Source organism: Syngnathoides biaculeatus, chromosome 7, assembly GCF_019802595.1.
Source record: "Syngnathoides biaculeatus isolate LvHL_M chromosome 7, ASM1980259v1, whole genome shotgun sequence".
Taxonomy (NCBI): Eukaryota; Metazoa; Chordata; class Actinopteri; order Syngnathiformes; family Syngnathidae; genus Syngnathoides; species Syngnathoides biaculeatus.
In genome coordinates this window covers 28,130,900-28,155,617 of record NC_084646.1, presented here as the reverse complement: position 1 = coordinate 28,155,617, position 24,718 = coordinate 28,130,900, and the positions used below count along the sequence as shown (strand labels likewise).

At 40.9% G+C, this 24,718-nt stretch overlaps 1 protein-coding gene across 6 annotated transcripts in view; it reads right to left on the bottom strand.

Annotated features, from left to right (window-relative positions):
• Positions 1–24,718, bottom strand: part of aspm (assembly factor for spindle microtubules) — a 62,533-nt gene that overhangs the window by 14,375 nt on the left and 23,440 nt on the right. For all 6 annotated transcript variants that reach the window (XM_061824272.1, XM_061824271.1, XM_061824268.1 and 3 more), the window contains 12 exons: positions 23,761–23,850; positions 23,540–23,641; positions 20,432–20,578; positions 20,092–20,331; positions 19,949–20,016; positions 19,720–19,861; positions 7,843–7,973; positions 5,347–5,522; positions 5,127–5,272; positions 4,701–4,786; positions 4,419–4,631; positions 1–100 (listed from right to left, as the gene is read on the bottom strand). The exon at positions 1–100 is cut by the window's left edge and continues 105 nt beyond it. In XM_061824272.1, coding sequence (XP_061680256.1) covers positions 1–100; positions 4,419–4,631; positions 4,701–4,786; positions 5,127–5,272; positions 5,347–5,522; positions 7,843–7,973; positions 19,720–19,861; positions 19,949–20,016; positions 20,092–20,331; positions 20,432–20,578; positions 23,540–23,641; positions 23,761–23,850 — 1,641 coding nt within the window. The remainder of the gene's footprint in view (positions 101–4,418; positions 4,632–4,700; positions 4,787–5,126; positions 5,273–5,346; positions 5,523–7,842; positions 7,974–19,719; positions 19,862–19,948; positions 20,017–20,091; positions 20,332–20,431; positions 20,579–23,539; positions 23,642–23,760; positions 23,851–24,718) is intronic.

Here is a 24,718-nt window from a genome sequence, read left to right as displayed (position 1 = left end):
TGTGATGCACAGACTCCTCTGAGATGAGACTGGGATGGTAGTGGTGGATTAGATAACAGAGGACCCGGCCATCTGAGAATGTCACAGTGAAGTTCTCCAGCTTAAAAAAAAAAAAAAAAAAAAAAAAAAAGACATGATTTAATGTACCATTTGATTATTCTGATGACAGTTCTTTGACAAGATATTGATTTGGTCCATGGATGCTAAAGACTGTTTTTGCACACCTTACCCTAATGCATTGTTTTTCCAATGACATGGGCGGGGGGCATCATGACAGCCCCCTCTAGCCAATTTTTCCAATCCTCCCCAGTTTCCAATTCTCGGCACTATGACCCGCCCCTACTTTTACCCTTGTCAATGCTAGAACCCAAAAAGTTTGAAAACCCCCACTTTAAATGGACATGCTGAAAGCAGAAAGCAAATTTTGCTTTACATACTGTATGACAAAGTACCTTTACTTTACAAAAATACAAATGGATCAGTGGATGTTATTTAGGATAAACATCTTCCTATGACCTTTTAGCATTTTTCATTGTTTTGGCTAATTGCTCTGTTTGTTCAAGACCCTGAATAAACATCTAGTGTTCGCCCCAAGCTCTTGTCTGTTTTTCTTTTTAAGTCTTGGTCTAAATTTAATTCTTGAAATTTTGAAAGCTGCATCCAAATCTGTTGATCGACCACCACCTCAGAGGTGAAGAAGCATGAGGTGGGAAGGATTGTGCACAAGAGCCTGGGCCGTACCTCTGCCACGAGACCAAGGCGGTGAAAATTTACGACACAATACATGGTGGAGGCAATGTCATGGGTTGGGTTCTCAGATCTTGTGGAACATGCATCTTTCTGGCATCCAATTGGCTAGAAGGGACGTCAATCTTTATCCACGATACTTTTTGTTTCCCTTGGACACTTGACGGTCACCGAATCATGCTTGCGCTGTCACATACAGGCACAGATTGGTAAAGTACAACTTTTTCACGAGTTTTTCTAAGTTTATTCATTCATTCGTCACCATGAGCCCCAAGAAACTTTAGCGGAATTAAGTGGTGTGCCTGCATACATTTGTATGTATGTTTTCTCCTGGATATCAACTGTTTGCCTCCTCCTCCTTCCCCCACAATGCCTTTTGCTTCTCACTCACCCTTCTCTTCGCATAGTCAATTTTTATTATTCTTTACATTATGTAATTTGAGAAGCACGGTGGAAGAGCTGTAGAGCATTGGCCTCACCATTGTGAGGACCCGGGATCAAATCCTGGCCCTCCCTATGTGGAGTTGCAACGTTCTGTGCCTGTGTGGGTTTTCTCTGGGCACTCCGGTTTCCTCCCACATCACCAAAACATTCATTCATTGGAGACTCTAAATTCCCCCTAGGTGTGGTTGTGAGTGCGTGTGTTGTCTGTCTCCATGTGCCATGCGATTGGCTGGGAATTACTTAAGGGCATACCCTGCCTCCTACCCAATGACAGCTGGGATTGGCTCCAGCACTCCCGTAACCCTAGTGAGGATAAGCAGCTCAGAAAATTGATACATTGTGCACTTTGCTTATTTTTAGCAGGAGGTACGAGGGAGGCTTGGAAGGGATTAGGCTATTTACATGTAAAATGTGCTTCTATTTACGAAAAAGCCACATTACGAAACATCTTTGAGTTGATTAATTTCATAAGCAGGGGTACCACCTTAATCTTCTACTCAATTCAATTCATTCTCATGTATTTGGACAAAAAAATAATTCCGTTCAAGTCCTTTTCCTCAAGCCATGACCACTTGAACGTGTTCCTAACACTCGCGTCTATTGCACGTATGTCAGCTTGCCTGTCTACCTGTTTGAACATTGAGCTGGGACCGTAACTGGCCGATCCCGCATGAATTAGTTTACACAAAATGCTATTCAAATATTCGACATTCACTGATTAATCTGACTTTTGTGTGCACACGTGCACCCTTGGTAGCTTCAGTTCTCGCTGAAATTTTGAAATCTCCGAGATATGGCGAGGTCATGAGAATGCGAGGGGAGGGCGTTACTGTTACTAGTGTTAGTGCCTCAACATGGCTATGCCCATGAAAGCAAAACAACAAACTCAAACATTTGTTCATTCAGTGTTGTTAACTAATATCCAAATTAATTTTAGGCCATTTTTCGGAAGAATTTTCATGAAAATTTGAAAACCCGGAATTCCGGGAAAATGAGGAGGACTTTCATCACTAAGACCTTTCCCACTCGGAAAAGAGAAAAATCAGTTTAACCACTTTTTCTTTGATTATTCGCATAGTCCAACAGTCATTGCATCTTAAAACCGCAGCATTTCTTTTTTTAACTCTCTCCATTAATATCAAAAGTAAACATAAGCAGCATGTTTAGCTCGTCTTTGCTCACTGATAGGCTGCGTAAGTCTCGTAACATATATAATTATGAGTGTACGTCTTTCAAAGCAGGGTGGGTATAAGATAAAGTAGGAAACAGAGTGTGTGGCAGAACAGCGGGCGTTGTTAGAGAAAGTTCTGTGTGGTGCCTAAAGAAACCCGTAGCTTACTCTTTTCATTTTTTAACAGTACGCATGTGAATTGTGCCATTGGATGTAACAACCAGTCATCCCTCACTCATTGAACCACATTGCAAAATGTCAAACTGAATAGTAGTATATTATACTTTCAATTTGCATTGGATTTCTTTTTTTTTTTCCCGCAACGGCAAATATCTGGAGAGACTGCATCAGCGTTGCACAATTGCGCACACTCGAAATTTAGGGGGAACATCGGCTGACTATTTTTTTTTTTTGGCACGCCGTCCCACGCTCGACCAAGACTGCCTCGTGACGCATTGAGCACCCGTTATACACCATGCCATCCTGTACTTTCTACTTTGGCTTCAGACCAGACCTTTTTTACTCAAAAAAGAGAACATCTCATCCACTTTTACCACTTTTTCTTCAATTATACACATACCCCGACATTTATTAGAGCAACAGCACTTTTTTCTTTTACCATTATTATGGAGAGTAAACACGAGCAGCATGTCTAACTCTCTTTGCTCTATGTTGCCCAGACTGCGTTGCTAACTGGTGGCATTTGTAACTATGAGTGTACCCCATCAAGAGCCAGAGGGGGGAGGAGTCAAAAAAAAAAACTCATGTTGAAAAAAAAAAAAGTCATGCTGTGGTTCACTGCAGTTTATCTGGTGGATCGGTTTTCATGTGTGACAAATGAACAGTTAAAAGCAGAAAAATAAGCTCATAAACTTCTACCTGAATGAGTGGTGGAAGTGAGTCATGAGTCAACATCATCTTCACACACGGTTTCACACCAAACCAAAATCTTTACATCACAGCAAACCCAACAGCACAACCAGCAGACAACAAAACGATGTACGAATAATGTTATATGTATTTTTCATTACAATATCTATAGGGATGACACTTGACCTTTAAGTACGCCTTATAGCCGTGAAAATATGGTAAATGGTTAGTTTCTCAAACATCTACACACTTGCACATGTCAACTCTCAGTGTGTTCAATATCTGATATTGATTATTTCAGTAGTTATATTTTGATGAAAAGTAAATTGACTATGAAATTGGCTATTTTGGGCTAAAATCTCCGTGCATCACTCTATATGATAATCTGTCATGGACAGCGCTACCTACTTTGTGTTGAATTTTAATTTTTAGAAATTTATATGCCATGACCAGGTGATTTAACAGGAAAAGAGCTCTTCACGTCTCAGTGGAAACAAGTGCAAACACTCGCTAGTGACTTTTTGGCCCGCTGGAGGGAAAAGTATCTCGGCACTCTTGAACCGTGGCGCAAATGGTTTACAGCACATGGAAACCTGCAGACAGGCGGCATCGTGCTTCTGAAGGATAACCAGCTCCCTTGTAACGAGTGGCCGATGGGACTGGTCAACTCAACCTTCCCAAACACTGATGGGAAGGTTAGGAAGATAAGAGGTTGAGAGAATCGCTCTGGACACTCAAGACATTCCCAAGACCTGTGTCATCAGTACTTCTTTCCAAAGAGAACTAAGGATCGTTATAAAATGACATTGCAAGTAAAAGGAGTGACATTTGCACAATGTCAGGCGGGGAGTATTCTGCTCTGCAAGATGTCATGAAGTATTCTTCCGTTTTTCACATTTTATTATAATTTATGCTGTTCATCAGTTAAATTTTTACACAGCCTTGTTAATTTAATTGTTTAGTGTAATTCCGCATCTGGGTGGCAGCACTCATACCTTCGTGCCTAGTACATTTCCAGAGAAGATAGAACTTCCTTCGTGTCAGTTAGCAACAACCGAACGCACGGGAAGTTTATAGTCACGTTGTTTATCACTTCGTGTATGCAGCAGTCAAGAAGAATGCTAACCTCCAACATTTGAGTATGTTGTCTACACAGCGAGCTGAAAGAAAGATCTCACAAACTCACAGTCAGATTGTAGAAGTCACACACAGCGCGGGCCCACTCCATCAGCAGGACAACTTTAGTGCTGCAGTTCTCATATGGCACTGTAATCTTGAGTGCACTGGCCTTAAGTGGGTGACCAGCTCTTACAGAGGCAAACCTCAGTTTTGACCTCAGGGATCTCCTTAGGAAGCCAATCTCATCCCTCAAATGATCCTCATTCAAAATCACCTCCACCTAACCAACAGATTGCTGAGATTATTAGAAATCATTCCTCTTGTGTTATACTAAGGTTCCAATAAACACCTGAAATGAAAAAATGATTTTCCACAGGAGGCTCAACGTCTTCTCTCTGTGTCCATCCACAATGTCTCGAGAATCTATGATGGCGCCTGAAAATAAAGAGATGTCCAACTATGAACTTTGATGACTTTTTTTGTAGATCTGAAAAATACATCTCGTCTAGTTAATTTTGGTATTCTTCAAGAAAAAGCGTGAACAAATTAGCAACTCATACGTATCAATCTGTACCTTAAAAGGGTTGTATTTAATCACTATTTGGTTAGTCTGACATCTTTTGCAAGTCTATTGAACATATTCCGATCAGCAACAATGTGAATTGTAAGACAAATAGAAGAGAAAAAAAAAATGCAATTTGTGGAGGTTAATTTATTCCTTGCACTTTCACTTTCTAAAAACCTCTGGGTTTAGCAAAAGATTATAGTTACTTACCATGTTCATCCTTAAGGTCAACCCCTCTGTTTTTGAGGACTTGCAAAGCAATGTCTACATTATGAATTTTTTGCAGCCGGCTGACAGCTGGCAATCGCAGCTTTGGTGACAAGTTCCATTGCTTAACGAGGAGCTCCATGACTCTTCTAGAGTGGAAGAAAAAAAAAAAAAAAAACGATCCATAAAATTGGTTTGACATTTAAACTATCTTATCACTTACACTAGTCGAATTCCACATTTCAGGTCAACTGCCAAATTCATCACAGCAAAGTTGAATTCATCAAGGACTGTTTGGCTGTGCGAGACTGGTAACCCAAGGTAGCCAAGATGGCGAGGAAGAATCCCCTCACCACTTAAGAAGTCCCTTGAGAAGGCCAGCAACAACTCTTTACTCGTCTATGAAATCACAAACATGCATGTGCAATCAAATCCAAGATCGTCACATAAAAAAAACACTTAAGGAGCAATATTCTGGAAAATAAACTACATAAAATACAAAGATGCAAGGAAATCCAAATAAGATGGCCTATCTAAAACACTACACTTCCTAGTCCATATGTACTTTTATTAAAGGGCCACTGTCATGAAATGCATGAATTTTAGTATGTTATTAATGAAAAAAAACGACAGCCGACATGGACCCTTGTGTTTTTTCACCACCACAAAACATGATTTTGATGTATACAGATTTTTCTAACTCCCGCCATGAAAATCCACTCGAGGGATTTGTTTTCAAGAAGAAGCAGGAAGTCACGTACATGGCAGCACCGCCCTGAAGTGGAGTCCATTAGTTTTACTTCCGGGAAGGTAGCTCGTTGTTCCTTCATGTTAGTCAAAACGCCGGCTTGTTGCATTGCTGGACATTGCTTGAACACTCGGGAGGATGGATTTACCCTTTATAAGTTTCGAAGAGACCCGGTTCGTTGTGAAAAATGGATTGGACGGGTGCAAAGGACGAGAGCTTTGTGGGTTCCAAATGACAGGTAGGTGTGTATACACCTACTAAAAAAAAAAAAGTTTGGGGCAGACCACGTAATCTGTCTCTCATAATGTAACAAAATGCTAAATGTGTCGATGGGTGCGTCGGACGGCTTCTGCATCGGCTCGCCCGCAAAGGCTGCCGTGTCGGCTCGCCGCATTGTGCCTGTATTTTTCATTCACTATTTTAGAATGTTTATAGGGATGGCACTTGACTTTTAAACAATTGTTTATCGCTGCTGCCATCAGCGGTGTTGTTCATCGCGGACGACGGCGGCGGCTATGAACAACCCTGTTGGCAATGGCGCACTCAGCCACGTGCGATGATAACACCGTAAAGTGACCCAGTTCGGCACCGTGATAAGCCACCTCGGCGCTGAAGATGAGCCACCCGAGCCAAAGCAGTGACCAGTGGACGCACCGCCAAAGCCGCCCGCGTCAGCTCGCCTGCGAAGGCTGCCGCGACAGGTCGCCAGCGATGGCTGCCGCATCGTGCCTCGCTGACGAGCACAGCTTCGGCCAGGCTGGCTCATACACACTCTGTGGGAGTCTGTCGTCGCCCCGGCAGTATGTATGAGCTGAAGGCGTGCTCACATGGGAGGCAAGATGCCTTTTCTGGCGAGACGACGCGGCAGCCTTCGCCGGCTTCGGTGCTGTGTCCGCCAGTCACAGCTTCGGCTGGGGTGGCTCATCTTCAGCGCCGAGGTGGCTTATCACGATGCCGAGCCTGGCCACTTTACGGTGTTGTCGTCACACGAGGCTGAGTGCGCCATTGACAGCAGGGTTGTTCATAGCCGCAGTCGTCCGCAATGAACAACACGGCTGATGGCGGCAGCGATGAACAATTGTGTATTGCACACTCAGCTGCAAGCGACAACGGCGTAAAGCGGGTCGGCTCGGCGATGAGCTACCTCAGTGCCACGCCGGCCAAAGCCTTGATCGGGTCGTCGCACCCGGGCTGCGGCGTTGTGATCGGTCGCAGCTGAGTACGCTACATACTGTCATACTATTGGGGAGTCTGTAAGTTCGAAGTGATCCGCCGACAAGGCAGCCTTCACGGGCGAGCTGACGCGGAAGCCGTCTGACGTGCACGACACATTTAGCATCCCAGTCACCCCAAATTATAATTTTTTTAGTGTATACATACTTGCCTGTCATTTGGAACCGAAGAAGCTCTCGTCCTTTGCACCCGTGCAATCCATTTTTCATGACAAACTGGGTCTCTTGCAAACTTATGAAGGGTAAATCCATCCTCCCGAGTGTTCAAGCAATGTCCAGCAATGCAATGAGCTGGCATTTTGACTAACATGAAGGAACATCGAGGTAGCATCCCGGAGGTAGAACTAATAGAAAGAAACAAGTCCACTTGAGGGCTGTCCTGCCATGTACGTCACTTCCTGCTTCTTCTCGAAAACAAATCCCTCGAGAGGATTTTCATGGCGGGAGTTACAAAAAGCTGTATATGTCAAAATCATGTTTTGTGGTGAAAAAAAACATGTCGGCTGCCATTTTTTCATTAATAACATACTAAAAATCATGCATTTCATGACAGTGGCCCTTTAAGACACTATAAAAAAATAAATAAATGGATTTGCTTGAGCACTCTTACACACATTGTATTATTTAACTGTGCCCAACAGAGTGGAAGAAGTACAGTATTTCATTATGCTGCAGATTCAAGATGTTTGTAATTATGGTTGTAACCAATGTTTATTGGTATAAGGAGTCCTTGGCCTACCTTGAACTCTGCATCAACACAGAACAGACATGGATCATGCTCAATCAGGTGAGATTCTTTGGCCTTGTCCAAGAAACACACCAGCAAAAGCAGCTTCTTTAGAGTGAAGCTGGACAGCGCTTCCTCATGGCCTGAACAGAAGAGAAACAGCAGTACAGTTCCCGATGTGCTTCACTATGTACATTCAGTGGATATGGAAAGTATTCAGACCCCCTTAAAGTTTCCGCTTTTATACCGCAGCCATTTGCTAAACTCAATGATGTTTTTCCTCATTTATGTACATACAGCACCACCGATTGACAGGGAAAAATAGTGAAGTTGAAATTCTTACAGATTTAAAAAAAAAAAAAAAAAAAAAAAAAAAAAAACCATATGTAATCAAAGTCTTTGCTCAGTATTTAGCAGAAAGCACCCTTTTGAGCAAATATCTATGATTCTTTCAGAGAATGATGCAACAAGTTTTTCACCCTTGGATTTGGGGATCTTGGGCGATGATTTCTTGCAGATCCTCTCCAGTTCTTGTCATGTTGAATGGTGAACGCTGGTGGACAGCAATTTTCAAGTCACTCCAGTAATACTCAGTTGGGTTTAAACTTGGGCTCTGGCTGGGGCAGTCAAGAACATACTGAGTTTTTCTGATGCCACTCCTTTGTTATTTTGGCTGTGTGCTTCAGGTCATTGCCTTGGTGGAAGGTGAACCTTCAGCCCAGTCTAACGGGCTGAGCACTCACAAGGTTTCCGTCCTGGATATCCCAATACTTAACTCCATTCATCTTTCCTTCAATTGCAACCAGTCGTCCTGTCTCTATCCCTGCAGCTGAAAAGTATCACCACATCATGATCCTGCAGCCACCAAGCTTCACTATTGGGAATGGATTGCACAGCTGATGAGCAGTCCCTGATTTTATCTACACACACTGCTTAGATATAAGGCCAAAAACTTTATTCTTGATAAGACCAGGCCATCAAATCATTTTTATCGACCTTCTTGAAGTCATTAATTTTTTTTTTTTTTTTAAATAAATCAAATGCCATTTAGGCTTTCCTGTATTGTGTGTATTGAGGAGAAGCTTTCGTCGGACTAGTGGAGGGTTTGTAGTGATTGTTGACTTTCTAGAACTTTCACCAATCTCCTGCATCTTTGGAGCTCAGCCATAATGATCTTTGGGTTCTTCGTTATCTCTCTCACCTAGGCTTTTCTCCTAAAATTACTCAATTTGGCTGCACAGCCACCTCTAGAAACAGTTCTGGTTGTTCCAAACATCTTCCATTCCAGGATTATTGAGGTCACTGTGCTCTTGGGAACCTTAAGTGCAACAGATTTTTTCTTTTTTTGGAACCTTGGCCATATCTGTGTCTGAGCTCTTTCGGCAGTTCTGTTAACCTCATAATTCTCATTTGCTCTGAGATGCTGTGTGAGCTTTAAGGTCATATTTCGACAGGTGTGTGGCTTGCCTAATCAAGTCCAATCAGTATAACCAAACAGCGCTGGACTCCAATGAAGGTGTAGAACCATCTCAAGAATAATCAGAAGAAAAGGACAGTACTGGAGTAACTTATGAGTGTCACAGCAAATGGTCTAAATATTACGGTTGTGATATTTCAGTATTTTAAAGGGTATGTAAAGTCTTCAATGCACCTTTTGCTTATATTATACAGATTTTATGATACATTCAAATATGAAGTCAGTTATGAAGGAAACATTTTTATTTTTCTATTATCGGCAAAAATTTAACGCACATTGCTGGATTCGCCGGAAAAACATGGACACGCAACGGCAAAACCCGAGAAGAGACGCGACGTCAGAAGTTGAGATTAACATCATGGCGGTCATTCGACTCCAGTGTAAGAACGACGCTGAATTTTCTGATAATTTGAGCATTGAACATGATTCTGAAGGGTCCCACGAACACGGTGAAGAATACAAGCTTTATAAAGGTGTTAAAGGTTATCAATTTGAGCGAGTTAGACAGAAGACTCGCTCAAATACAGACGAAATAGCTGGCGATGAAGGTGCCAAGCAACCACTCAGACCCAGGAAGGACGTCATGCCTCGTGTTGGAAACATTGACTGGTAAGAATTTGTGAAGTTGTTTTGTTTATTTAGCCATAAACTGATAAATAGTAATGGCTTTAATATCCTGAATCTATATACGAAGTTTTTAGTCTTGCTTTAAAATTATGCAAACGCCATGTATTTAGTCCAAGTTGTTATATTTTCACAAATAAGGATTTTAATGAAAAAAATCAGTTTAAAACATCATGTTAATTTGAGAGCGATAGCTGGTCAAAACTTGCTTCACCATAAAAATAATTTCAGGTGTTAAACTGATGCCATAACTAGATTGTATCCAGGCCCCCTCCATCCCCATTTCACTCACAATTTATCCAAGGTGTCATGAGCAAAACCGCTAAACTTTAGAGTGCAAGCTGTAAACAGGGTATCTTGTGGTTTTGTTTGGCACAAAATGCTTAAACTAGAAAAGTAAATTGGGTGAATGGTTCTGTGTAATGGACTCAAGGGTCTTTGATCTGTAGAAGTTAGTGAATGTGATTTTTTTTTTTTATTATATGCACAGGTGCATGTAAATGCTGCTTACTCATGGAAACAACAGAAGAAATGTGTTGTTGCCATGAGTCAAAATTTTAACCAGAAAATCACAGATTATCCAGACCATCTGCTAGAGTGCAAAAAAGGTTTGTATCAATCCATTTACTTAGCCGCGTATCCTCACAAAGGTCGCGGGAGTGCTGGAGCCTATCCCAGTTGTCAACGGGCAAGAGACAGGGTACACCCTGAACTGGTTGCAAGCCAATCGCAGGGCACATCAAGACAAACAGCCACACTCATAATCACACCTAGGGACAATTTAGAGTGTCCAATTAATGTTGCATGCTTTTGGGATATGGGAGGAACCCCCACGCAGGGCCGGGGAGAAACTTTTTCCACACAAGGAGGGCTGGGATTGAACCCGGGTTCTCAGGACTGTGAGGTCAACGCTTTCCACTAGCTGCCCCGTGCCGGCATTTGTACACAATATTATCCTGTTTTTCTAATTGAGCTGTTTGCCAAGAACAACATATGCTGCTTTCATTCAACCATGTCAACAGTAAAAGATGATCAACATACCTCTGCAACTTGACTTTCAGCAAAAACTGTTCGCAGTTTTACAACTTTCTGTAGGGGGGATGAGCTTGTCGAATTGTGTCCAGGCTGAATCCAAGTTCGTGTTTGGTCCCTTTAGCAACACCGATCTGCTCAGGTGTCGGAACTGGCTGTATGGTAGGCACTGATCCAGGTTTTTACATTTAAAACCCATCTCAGACATGAGTCAACCAGTGAAAGAGACCGGGGTGAAATGTTCACTGCATATGACAGCGTGCTGACTGGGTTTGGAAAAATTAGTTCCCTTCGTTTGCACAAACCTGATCTACCGTCTTCTGAGGCTTGGGTCTTTGAGAAAATAATATAAACTGTGACCAGAATAATTGGAATTGCTACAAAACTGAACTACAAGTCTTCACCATTTTTATGGATTGGTTTAAGCTTACAATCATTGAGGAATCCTCATAACAAATGGGTTTTTCTTCAGCGTCAAAAAGCCAATGTTACAACTAAAAGCTAGTCCGTCCGAGCTGTGACGTCAGAGGTAAGCCACAGGAGAGGAGGCATTTTTCAGGTAGGGGAAACTAGGTCAAAGTTCATAGACTTTAGTTCATAAATATTTTTCGGTAAAAACATTAAACAAGATATGAATTTCTAATGGTACAGTTGAACATATATTCTCATCTGGATAAGAATTTGCATTTGAAAATTGATGTGACAAACACTTTGATAAATCAGCAAAAATTTCAACAATTCAATTTTTTTCCCCTGTCAATATGGGGTGTTGTGTGTACATTATGGGAGAACAAATGGCTGCAATAATAACAAATTGAAACATTTGAAGGAGTCTGAAAATCAACCTCACTGTAATTTGTAAATCTGTGAGGTCTTTTGGCAAAACACAGTTTTACGTCAATTACCTTTTTTTTTTTTTTTTGGGTGGACTGCATATTTTAGCATGGGTCCTATAATCCAGTACGCCATTAAGTGCCACTGACACAAAAATCCAAATCGGTATTGTTGTCAAAACTACGAATAATCACTTTGATGATGATAACAGACGTGAAAAGTAAACTGGTACCGGTTTAGAATAACGCAAAGTTGCATCAATCTGACTCGATACAATGCACATCACACTGCCATTGAAAACATGCTGTGCCAAATACAATGGCAGATGAACGAGAGCGATTTTCGGATTGTTCTGACCCCCCTGCTGAGACTGAAACTCTTTTTGAGGAAGAAAACCTATCAGAAGCGAGTGAAGTGACTGGGGCCATTTTACCATATGGTTCCGAGCCATATTTAGATTATGTGTGCCCACTGACACAAGACTCCCCTACAGACACAGATGAATGGGACAACTAGGAGGACAATGGATCCGGATGAAATATTCTAAATGACTGGCCCATAACTTTTCGATTTCCTAACCCTTTCACAGGTCCTGTGTATGTTGCGTACTCAGGAGGACCCATGCCAGGCAAAGTAAATATCACGGATGTCATCAAAATTAATCTCGAACTATGTTTTATGTGTGTCTATATTGTTATCGTAGTTATTGATTCTTTATTCCTCTCTTTATTTTGCTATGTACTTTATTACTTACATCAGGGGTCCACAGACACCGGTGGCAGGTGGGTCGTTTCTCCTCCCTGGCATTTAAATGGGATGGATGGTGCCCAACGAAATACACACACACCTACATTTCATTTCAGGTAGGAATGAAAACAATGCGTATTTAAAAATAAAAATAAACCCAATACAACTGCTTTGTTGTATTTTGCTGGTTTGACCAAGGGGATTTATTCTAAATTCACAAGTAACATTCTATAAAATATGAGACAAATTAGTCCCCCGATTATTTTTTGTTTGTTTTTTTACTAGCTCTATACACACACCTGTCATTTGGAACCCACAAAGCTCTTGTCCTTTGCACCTGTGCAATCCAATTTTCACAATGTATAGTGTCTTTTGGAAACGTGTGAAGAGTGAAGCCATCTTCCCGAGTAGTCGAGCAAAATCCAGCAACACAACGAGCCGGCATTTTGGCTAACACGCCTGTATAAGAGGTACATAAAATCGACTCTGCAGGTGAAGTTGTCTGCATATAATACATTACTTCCGACTTCTTCTTCAACCCCAAACAGTCCACAGATTTTTCATGGCGGGAGATGAAAACAAATCTATATACGGCAACATTCTGCTGTGCTGTGAACAAACAGATAATTCCATTCTACCTGATTTTTTTGGTTGACAACATACTAAATTTCATGTTTTAGGTGTCAGTGGCACTTAACTATGTGTTAATTACAGAAATAGCCAATGAGCACACAGTGAAAGCTGTAAAATGCATGCACAATACTCTCAGTCTCTCACACACTGGACAGAGATGAGAAACTTTTAAGAGATAGAAACAGTTCAGGAAGCAAATATACGTTTCAAATGTAAGTTATGGCAACAGACTAAATAATTTGCATAAGACTGTTGTCCTCTACAACACAACTACCTGTAACTTTACCCTGAACCCAATATGGTTATATACAAACACATGGCTGCTCATCTCACTCACACTCGCAGCAGAGGTCCCTGTTGGTTAGTTGCGTGCCTTTTCTTGCTGCAGGAAATGATGTACTTACAATTATGTAAAGCACATTGTGTTACCTTGTATATTAAATGCACTGTATAAATAAATCTGCCAATGCATTGCCTTGAGCCAACCCCCCAAGTAGACAATAGGCTAGGAGGTTAAATAACAGGCTAACACCCAACTAGCAGTTAGCTTGCTGCAACAACCACATTTAGGTTCCAGGAAGTGGTTTAACCAATTGAAATATGGTTGTTAATATTTTGGGAAAAATAGTAATAAACATGAAATTGTGTGTGTGTTACAGTGAGAGAGAGAAATACTTGTGATGGAGATAATCACGACAGTTGAGCTGATAAGTCTGTGTGCACGCACGCAGGCAAAGCATTTATCCCTAAAACTGTCGGGAATTGATGGTTACAGAATTTCTGCAGCTGCAGAAGAAGCGTGCAGACAGCTGCAGATTTACATTTGAGGATGACGGAAACTGCCATGAAAGTTAACATTGACAATGCGATCAATCCACAGCCTTGCTAACAAGACGTCGCTCTCTCCTGGCATATAACACTGGTGAGACGCTGGTCAGTCGCTCTGCTGAGGATGAGCTACATCCCTCAAGGAGACAATCATCAACAGGTGGGAAGGGGAACCATTGCAGTGGTGGATGTGACAACGAACTCTTATTTGGGCTATAAAACTTGAGGAAACTACTTACAGGGTTCATACTCAGTCGGACCCAAAAAATTTAAGTGCCTTTTAGGGCCATTCTTAGGGGCTGACACGGAAAAAATTTAGGGCAGACACGAAAAATTTAGGGCCATCGTGGGAAATCAAGAGTAAGGAAAAAAGACTCACCCAAAGGTGCAATCGGCTGTTCTTGGTTCATCAAAGGTTCAAGTACCTCAGTACCTGTGACAGTGATCACTTGTCGCCCCTTGTGGTAGTTCTCATTGATATGACCATTGTCAACGTCTTCACATAACAGTATACAGAAAAACTGATTCTAACTACAATTGCAACTATATACACAAATGTCTTCTACTGATGTCAGTCTCAGCACCCCTATTCTAGCTCCTTGAGCCTACCCAGTGTCTCCTCTATTTGCTGCTGCAGAGGTGCCAAAGAGGTTCTCTTGTCCTTTGCTCTGCCTCTGAGTGCATTGGGCTCAGTGATAAACCTCAGCTTCCTCTTTTCTTCTGCCTGCTCACATAGCCTGTCAGCCTTCTCAATAAGCATAGATATGTCAGTCTCTATTCTGGCTTTGAGGCAGTAGAGATGAAAAGTGGGCAGCGATGCCAAATGTAGCCAGGTACTAAGTCTTCCTTTCCCCACAGTGGTAGTTTTTAGCAATGTCACTGTCTGGAAACATGACTGCAAACACTTTCGAATTATTTTCACAAGATTTGTAGCTGTAACGGCTGCAGATCACTTTTAAAGTCCACACGATCTCTGCCTTTAACGAGTCCGCCTTTGTGTATTGAACTACGTTCATAGAGCCTGACTTCTAGCTGGACAACTGTAGGTATGCATGCACTGCTAGTACCACTGCCTGAAGTTGATGCTTCACTATCTTTATATTTTAGAAACAGATTCATACCAATGGAAGATGAGAGTCTTCGCCAAATCGGCGTGTCTCCTTTTTTTCCCGGTGCGACTCCAGCAATTTGACGCCCATCTTTCCTAGCTGGTAGCTCTGCTTGCACAGATGGCAGTAAAACATGTACCGATCTTTTGCATCGCAACGACCCCAGCTTCCAAACTCCTTACTTTCAACCCAAGCATCTTGAAAAATGCACTTCCCCATGATACAAGTTGGATCGATGAAAGACGTAACGAAGACAAAGTTGTAGCGCCGGAGAAAAGGAGTCGGGGGCGGAGTGTCGAACACAGGAACAAAACTTGTTTTATTGTTCGACATCGAAACACTATTCGCATAACGGCGGGAACTTTGTTAACCTTTTTACTCCGGAAGCGTAACAACAAAAACAGTCCGTGCGGAACCCCGCACCCCAACTCGAGGTCCCGCGGGTGAATTATGTAAACACTACAAAGTGAAATGCCGACTCACGGAAACGAACAATGGAATATCAACGACAAGATGGCGACTCGTCAACACGGTGACAATTTCCGGCTGTTTTAGACACCAGACTGATCGCTATTTTTTTTTTTTTTTTTTTTTTAAATCTGTGATAATTTTTTTTCGGGAGAATTTTGGCGGTAGAGGTCCTCCCTTTGATTTTTTTATAATTTAAGGCCTTTTTAGGTGCTTGACCGGTTTTTGCGGATTTTAAGGACTTATAGGAGCCCCTAAATGCACCTTCGAAAATTTAGGGTTTTTTTTTTTTTTTTTAGGGACTTTTAGGGACGCGTGCCAACCCTGTATTTGAATTGCAATTAACTTTGTAAGACATTTTGCTGACACTAGGGACTCACTGCAAATTTTGCTTTTGAACTTTAAAAACATTAGCCATCTTCTTAGCCTCTTATCATCACAAGGAGTGCTGGAGCCTATTCCAGTGGTCATCAGGCTGGAGGCAGGTTACACCCTGAACTGGTTGTCAGCCAATCGCAGGGCACTTGGAGACAAACAACAATCGCACTCACAATCACACGTAGGGGCAATTTAGAGTGTCCAATTAATGTTGCATGTTTTTGGAATGTGGAGGAAACCAGGGCACCCAGAAAAAAACCTACGCAGGCACGAAAGAACATGCAAATTCCACACAGGCAGGGCTGGGATTGAACCCTGGTCCTCAGATCTGTGAGGCCAACATTTTACAGCTGTTCCACCGTGCTGCCCTTAAAATATTTTGTAAGTTTTTCAACTATAGAAAACATTTAACTTTACAAGACATGCTGATGAGCCAATGGGCTCCCTGCACATTTTGTTAGAATTTTGAAACAGGTGCCTAATCCCCCCCCCCCTCTCCCCCCCAGAAAAGCTGTTCCATAAACATTTAAGTCAAATGTTGTTTTTTAACATTTCAACTTTAATATTCCTTTTTAACCACAAAAGAGATATCAGCTCCATTTAATGGTTATCAGCCTCCACAATTACTAATAATCGATATCACCAATGAAAACAAAATGTCATTCTATCCCCAATGGTTTGATTTCACGCCTCTGCAGAAACAGGTCTGGAATTAAGGAATGCATAGACGAGTTTAATTCATATTTCATGTGTTTAACTGAGTGGCCACAGAGCCAATGTAACACATCCCTTTACTTTTTCTGCATTATGTAGCATAGCCTTCTTCCAAAATGGACTAAATATTTTCTTCAAAATTTTACACCCAGCCCCTAGTAATGAAATGAAAAGGTATTTTAATCTGTACACATACACGGTCGTACCTCGGTTTTCGAACGTCTTGGTTTTCGTACAAATAGGTTTTCAAACGAAAATTTCAATATTTTTTTGCATTGGTTTTCAAACGAAAATCGGTATTCGAACACCGCGACCAGCTAACCCACGGCGATTTGTTATTGTGCTTTCAAATGCTCCCCTGAAAAAAACAGAAAAGACATAGCGCAACCAGTTGACTCACACACTCCTCTGCTCACGGACGTTTCCCAGTACTCTAGTTTTTTCTTCAAATTGAGCAACATTAACCCATGATCATGGCTCCAAAGAAGGCAAGTGGAACTGCTGGTGCTGAAAAAAGGAAAGTGGTGTATAAAACTTTCGACTTCAAGAAGGATTTGATAGCCAAGCACGAATCTGGTGTGCGTGTTTCTAAGCTATCGAAGAAGTATGGCATGGCGAAATTAACGATCAGCACCATCCTGAAACAAAAGGATGCCCTCAAAGCAAGTGATGCTAAAGGAGCAACCGTGTTGACCAAGCAGAGGCCACACATCTTGGAGGAAGTCGAAAAGTTGCTTCTTATTTTTGTGAACGAGCAGCAGTTAGCTGCGGTTAGTGTTGGCGAGGAGGGGATTTGCGCCAAAGCTAGAAACCTGCATACAGATTTAAAAATAAAAGATCCTAGTCTAGTTCCTGAGGGCTTTGAATTCAAAGAAAGTCAAGGATGCTTCAAAAATTCCAGAAAATAAGAGGGATACACTCCGTTGTTCGTCATGGGGAGGCTGCAAGTTTGGACCAGGCCGCCACGAAAAAGTTCAAAGCAGAGTTTGCCTGTTTCGTCAAGGCCAAGGACTACCTTACCCAGCAAGTTTTCAACTGTGCCGAAATGGGCCTATTCTGGAAGAAAATGCTACGAAGGACCTACATCACACAGGAGGAAAAGTCGATGCCAGGCCACAAGCCTATGAAGGACAGGTTTACACATCTTTTATGTGGTAATGCTAGCGGTGATTGCAAGATCAAGCCACTGCTAGTGTACCACAATGTATAGGCACCGAGTGGGTGCATGAGATGTTTGCCCCAACCATTAAGGCCTACTTGGAGGATAAAGGCGTACGTTGCCTTCTACTCATGGACAATACGCCTGCCCACCCTCCAGGTTTGGAGAACGACTTAACTGATGAATTTGAATTAATCAAAGTCAAGTTTCTTCCTCCTAACACGACGCCCTTGATTCAGCCCATGGACCAGCAAGTCATCGCTAATTTCAAGAAACTCGAAACAAAATTTTTGTTCCAAAGATGCTTCGAGGTGAAGAGTGACACTCAGCTAACCTTTCGTGATTTTTGGAAAAATCACTTCAACATTTAACCACTGCATCACCATTGTTGACAAAGCTTGGAGTCAGGTGACACATAGGACCATGAACTCCGCATGGAAGAAATTGAGGCCCGAATGTGTTGCTGAGCGCAACTTCAAAGGTCTTGCAGCTGTTGCAGACCCTTCAACAGCCGCTGATGGCGACATTGGGTCTCCACAGACTTGTCAAGTCATTCATGAAATCGTGACAATGGGCCAAAATCTCGGTTTGGAGATGGACACCGATGTTGAGGATCTGCTGGAGGAGCATCGTGCCGACCTCACAACTGACGAATTCCTGCACAGGAGGAGCAGAAGTCGTCTGATGAGGCTGTAGGCAGGAAGGATGTCTTAAAGTGCCGATATTAAAGCTATCTGCACTAAATGGAACGACATCCATAATTTTGTAGAAATTCATCACCTGAATAAAGCAGAGCACTGCAAAAATTTTAATGATATTGTTATGAGCCACTTCAGAAAAGTGCTTAGAAGATAGCAGAAACAAACGACAGATTCTTTCTTTGTGAAAAAGAGGCGAGTCACGCCCACCGAAGACATCTGAAACTGTTTTATATTGCTTTTTTTTCCCCCATTAACGCTACCTCTAGTTGCAAGTTATTTTTTTTTTTTACATTACGTACTTTCCGTGCAAATAAAAAATGTCTAATTTTTCCCCCTCATTATTTCTTGTTTAAAGTTATTCTGCACTTTTGTCAATAAAAAAAGGTTTACAAGGCTCGGGGGGGTGAGTCGCTACAGCTACAGCAATGCACTCCCAGCCTAGCATACATTTCTTATATGATTTAATTATATAAAGTAAACTATACATGTATGTCTACTTTGCAGTTTATTATCAGGAAAAGCTTTTTAAAAATAATCAGTTTTTTTTAGGCTTGGAACACCATTTCATTTTCCATTCATTGTAATGGGAAAACGTGCTTCAGCTTTTGAATGTTTTGGTTTTCAACCAGCCTTCTGGAATAGATTGTGTTCGAGAACCAAGGCACCACTGTATTAGAAAAAGCTTGTTTGATAAAACATGGAACCTTTAAAATGAATGTTATCCATCCATTTTCTGAGCCGCTTATCCTCACAAGGGTTACGGGAGCGCTGGAGCCAATCCCAGCAGTCATCGGGCAGGAGGGAGGGCACACCCTGAGTTGGTTGCCAGCCATTTGTAGGGCACACTGAGACAGACATTAGTTGCACTCACAATCACACCTCGGGGTAATTTAGCATTTCCAATTAATCCAAGTTTTTGGGATGTGGGAAAAAACCAGAGTGCTCGGAGAAACCCACGCATCCACAGGAAGAACATGCAAATTCCCACAAGCGGGGCCTGAATTTGAACACCAGTTGTCAGAACAGTGAGGCCAACGCTCTACAGGTGTGCCACCTAAAATTAATTATTTCAGACAAAAATATCAAAAACTTGCATCTGTTCTCCTTTGACTCATTACACTTCTATAAAGTATTAATGCACATGATTTTTATACAAAAGAACAAAATACACAGAAAAAGTATTACCATCTTTGTAAAGATGAGGAACTTTAGGATGTCTGAACTCTACTGCGATATCAGGATTCCATAGAAGACGTTGGAGGATGAACACTGCTAGACCCATTGTGTCACTGTTGCTCTGCAATGAGATCAGCTCTCCAAAGATAGTCTAAGCATGGACATATTGTATTTGGCATCAACAATTTACTTCCAAAATATAATAAAAGCATAGCCAAACTATTTGGGAGAGACATACCTCAAGACCAATCCGTAACCACAGCGGATTGTAGGAAAGAAGCCAGTTGAGGACTTTTTGACGTTCACCTGATAAATAATTACATTTGAGATTACAAATTTTTTTTTTATTTATTTATTTATTAAATTCAATGGTAGATTTACCTATATCTTTCCAAAGATGCCGATCTTTGCGAATGAGAAGCCTCTTCGCCTCCACTTCATTTTCCAACCTCTTAATGGCCTTGACCATCGTCTCTGAGGTGTAGAGATGACAGGCAGCCCGGCGAAGGTGGTTTAACTTTCGTCGGGCTGTGTAAGTGCTGAAAGACATCTCTTCTTTGGTGGGAGCTTTGGGAACACTGAACTTACCAGTGCTCTCCATTGTCAGAGGTAAAGCACTGACTAGAAAAAGAACAATTAAGTGAAATGATGACAAAGCCCTGGAGTCAAAGTTAAACAAAGATTTCATATTTTTACCTAGGGATACCACAATGGATTTTACCTTTTGTCATTTCTGTGTTGACTTTAAAATCATCTGGGGTCAGGACATAGTTGAGCCACCAGGTGAAACCTCTCTCCTGCTTCTCAAGCCATCGCTCATCATAGAACATGTTCTTCGCAGCAAAAGGAAGTGGGTGCCTGGGTATGGCTAGGGGAACCAACATATCAGTTTTTAAATAACCAAGTACAGTGAATACTCTGTTCTTGAACAAATCAGATTTTGAATGAAAATTTCAAGATTTTTTTTTCTGCTTCAGATTTTGAAGGAAAATCCAGTACTCGAACGCCCCTGAAAAAAAATCTGGAAATAACAATGCGCGCGGGTACGACCAGCTGACCCATGCCACACTTTGTTATTGTGTATAATGCAGCTTCTGTACACAGACATGTCCCAGTTGCTACATTTACTGACTGTTTTTTTTTTCTTCCTATTGAGGACTACAATCCCCCAATTATGGCTCCAAAGAAATGACATTAGATGGGTTATTTGGGAAAAGAAAAGAACTTACTCCAACCAAAGAGATTTGAAAGTTGATCGTTTTCCATTGCTTTTTTTCTTGTGAATTTTAATAATAGTCTGTTCCATTAGAATTTCTGCATTTTTGTTTTGTTTCAAAGATTTCATTAACTCGGGTTACGAGTTAAATGTTTTTGTATGTTACATTTTCTTTCCCCCCCCCTTCACTATTGCTTGTTTAAAGTTACTCTGCACTTTTGTTAGTAATTTTTTTTTTTTTTTTTTTTTTTTTTTTTTTAAACAAGGTTTTGGGCTGAGTCGCTACAGATACGGCAATGCACTCCCAGCCTAGCCTACTCAACTTCTAAAGCATATATTTTAAGCAACATACAAATATATTTCATTATATGACGTATTTAAACTATACATCAGTCACTCACAAATCTGCACAGTCAGCACGAAAAAAGGTTTCCTGCTCGTTTATCTCCCTCTGCCCCCCTTTGGCTCTTAAAGGGGTGCACTCATAATTACAAACACCATCCACCCACACAGTCTGGGGTACGTAGAGCATGGTGCTTGTGTTTACTCTCGATAATAATGGAAAAAGTACAAAAAAAAAGTGCTGTTGCTTTAATGATTGTCGGAGTATGTGAATAATAAGAGGAAAAAGTGGTGAAACTGGATGAGATTGTCTTTTTTGAGTAAAAAATGTCTGGTCTGAAGCCAAAGTAGAAAGTACAGGATGAGATGGTATCTAATGTTAAAATCCCACCTTGGTACAGCCTGATCGAGGATGAAAGCACAGACAATACAGTGCACAAAAAGCTAATTCTGTATTTTAAAAATAGAAGGCAATATAACATTAACTTAAAACTGTTTGGGAGAATCATTTAGCTTTCATCATGCATTGCCACAGATAATAATAATTCAGTTTTACACCAAAAACAACAGACAGGGATATCATTGTGGGTTAAAAAAAAAAAAAACAAAGCTGAAAGCGACCTTTCAAATTTATAGTTCATAGTTGGCTTGGTTTAGTTACAGTCACCCACATTTGACAAGCGCGACTGCGCTCGCACGCCCTTGTGCTCTCAAATCTGCACAGTTGAGCACGAAAAAAAATCACGTGAATGAAATTTGTTACAAGTAGAAAAAAAATTGATATTGAAAGACACCGCTTATTTTGTGTAGTCTTGACATTCATTTACGCATTTATTTCATAAATGTAAACAAAACAAGCCTGCTCCTAAACAATCAGTCTTTACCCGGAAACAGGAAATGCAAGGTAACCGTACTGAGCATGTCCAGAAGTGATGCCAAAAGCGCACTCTTCACGTACTGCGAGCGCATTTACATTGAAAGTCATCAACATAGTGAGCCATTTCAAAGCAAATTCAGTCACAGCAGGGGTGCTCAATATGTCGATCGCGAGGCAGTTTTGGTTGATTGTGTGATGGTGTGCCCAAAAAAAAAAAAAAAGACGTTCCACTATCATCCACCTTGTCGCTTGATTCAGGTGTGGCCAATACGTCAAGCACACGCACATAAAGGCACGTTGTAGCAAGCCGGCCCGCTATTTACAGCAGTTGTGGCGTAGCGCAGGCGCGGCACGCACCCCCCCGCTAACTATAATACGTATGAGATTGTGATTTACTTTGACTTGATCTAAGGTCATTTTCCATGTGGTACGCGTTGAAAACCTTTCCCCTCTACATGCTTTAGGAAGCATGAAGAAGTACTGCTAGCTTTCAATAATGGATTGACAATATCGATACTGCAGTAAATTACGCTAGATAACAACACATCACGATTGCCGACAGGAATGTTTGTTACAATGTATTGTTAGCTTGTTGTCACTAACGCCAATTATGTTGAACAAAACTTTCAGTATTTTCAAAACTTTGCGGGTATAGACCATTCGTGTATGCTCCTTGACAGGCCAGTGCATTTAACTTTTCTTCAGATAAAGTTTGTAGGAGCAAGAATTTAAATTGATGAACAATTTTAAAAAACGCTTTATATTATGTTCTACTAATAGTTGAAATTTGAAATTATAATTTCTGAGTTTAAATTTTTGGTTATGCATTTGTTTACTGTAAATTAAAAATACAGTAATGTTATATCAATCTAGTAAGTTATTTTAAGGTCTTGAGATTCCATCCCTAATCACACCGTAACTTTATCTGCAAGCATGACTGACCACACCCGTACATTTTTTAAATGTGAGTAACTGTATACATGTATTTCTACTATGCAGTTTGGTATCAGGAAAAGATTTTTTAAAAACTGCTTTAAAAAGGCAATTTTTTTCATCTTGGAACGCATTATTTATTTTTCCATTAATTGTAATGGGAAATAATTTGGATTTCGAACAAATCACTTCCCAAACCGCCTTCCGGAATGGTTTGTGGTTGAGAACCGAGGGTAGAGTGTAATGTAGTTAAATCATGAATTTAAACACTTGATTAAATAAAAGTGTCTTAGTACACCTAAAAGCAGAGCTATATTCTGTCACATATCTATGAAAGTTAACCATTATCATAAAGAATTGTGGCAGAACCAACAGATCCAGATATAAAAGGAGAATTTAACATTGTTATTGCTTTGAGTGCAAATGAAAAGCAAAGGAAAAAAAAAAAGATACCCAAATACCTGTCTGAGTCTGTTTGACAAAAATTAACTTTGACTTTGCTACAGGAGCCATCTTCACCCAGTTGACACTCTGTCCTCTGGACGACCTCAGCGAGATGGTGCCTTTAGACAAAACAATACCAGGAGATTTAAGGTAATTTTAACCATTCCAAATAAGGAGGATCGTCAGACAAGTAGCGAGGAATATTTTGAGATCTTGTTCTTGACGCAAAATGTTGTACCTTGTAGAGGCAGTTTGGCACTTGGCTTTGTCCGAGCAGAGACTGATGACTTTATGGTCTTTACAGATGTTTTCACTGGGCGTATAGAACCTATGAAATATAATGCCATTTACTTTTTCAAATATATTAAATAAATATAACAAATGAACTATACAATTAGTTCTGTACATACTACTTTAATAGCCATCAAAGTTTAAAAAAAAAAAAAAAAAAAAGTATTTCCACACTGTGTGTGGTCGGTAGCGTTGAGGCAGTGGTGACCTAAAATACAAACAATAAAAGCTTCCACCCTGCAGGTGCTCTTGGGAGTGTATCCATGGCAGTTTTTGTCTTTTATTCCAAAACAACATTCGCCAGGTTTGAGAAGATTGCAGACTAATTAATCAGGAACTGTTTCATGGGATTAAGTTAAAGGGAATGTGCAAGTTCTCAACAATATGAAACCCTGCATGTCTACTGAGGTCAGGAATGTCCCTTAACAAAGGGATACCAGAACAGGAAGCAAATGGTGAAGTTACGGGAGTATTACACTTTTGTGTCTGACTTGAAGTTTATGTGCTGTATTTAAGTTTATATTTTGTCTGTGTAGCATATTTCTAAAAGATGAGGGGGACAAAAAAAAAAAAAACGTGCACATACTATACACTGCCCACCAAGGTATTGTTAACATTGAAGCCAGCTTTTATTCTAGAGAGAAAACATTTGGGTTTAACATTAGTAGGTGAATGTGAAACAAGATCGACATTTCAGCTTTTATTTTCAGGTATCATCTTATTTTGAGGATTGGATACATAACTTGAAGATCCAACCAATTTTAATGTGAGCAAAATACTCCAGAGCTAAGAAGTGAAGGCTTCAAAAAGTACAGACACACCATAAATGTTCAGGGACCACTGAGAAAAGGATTTACTTTTTACTAAAGCTGTGTAAATTCTGAAGTTTCAAGAAAGAAAACCTC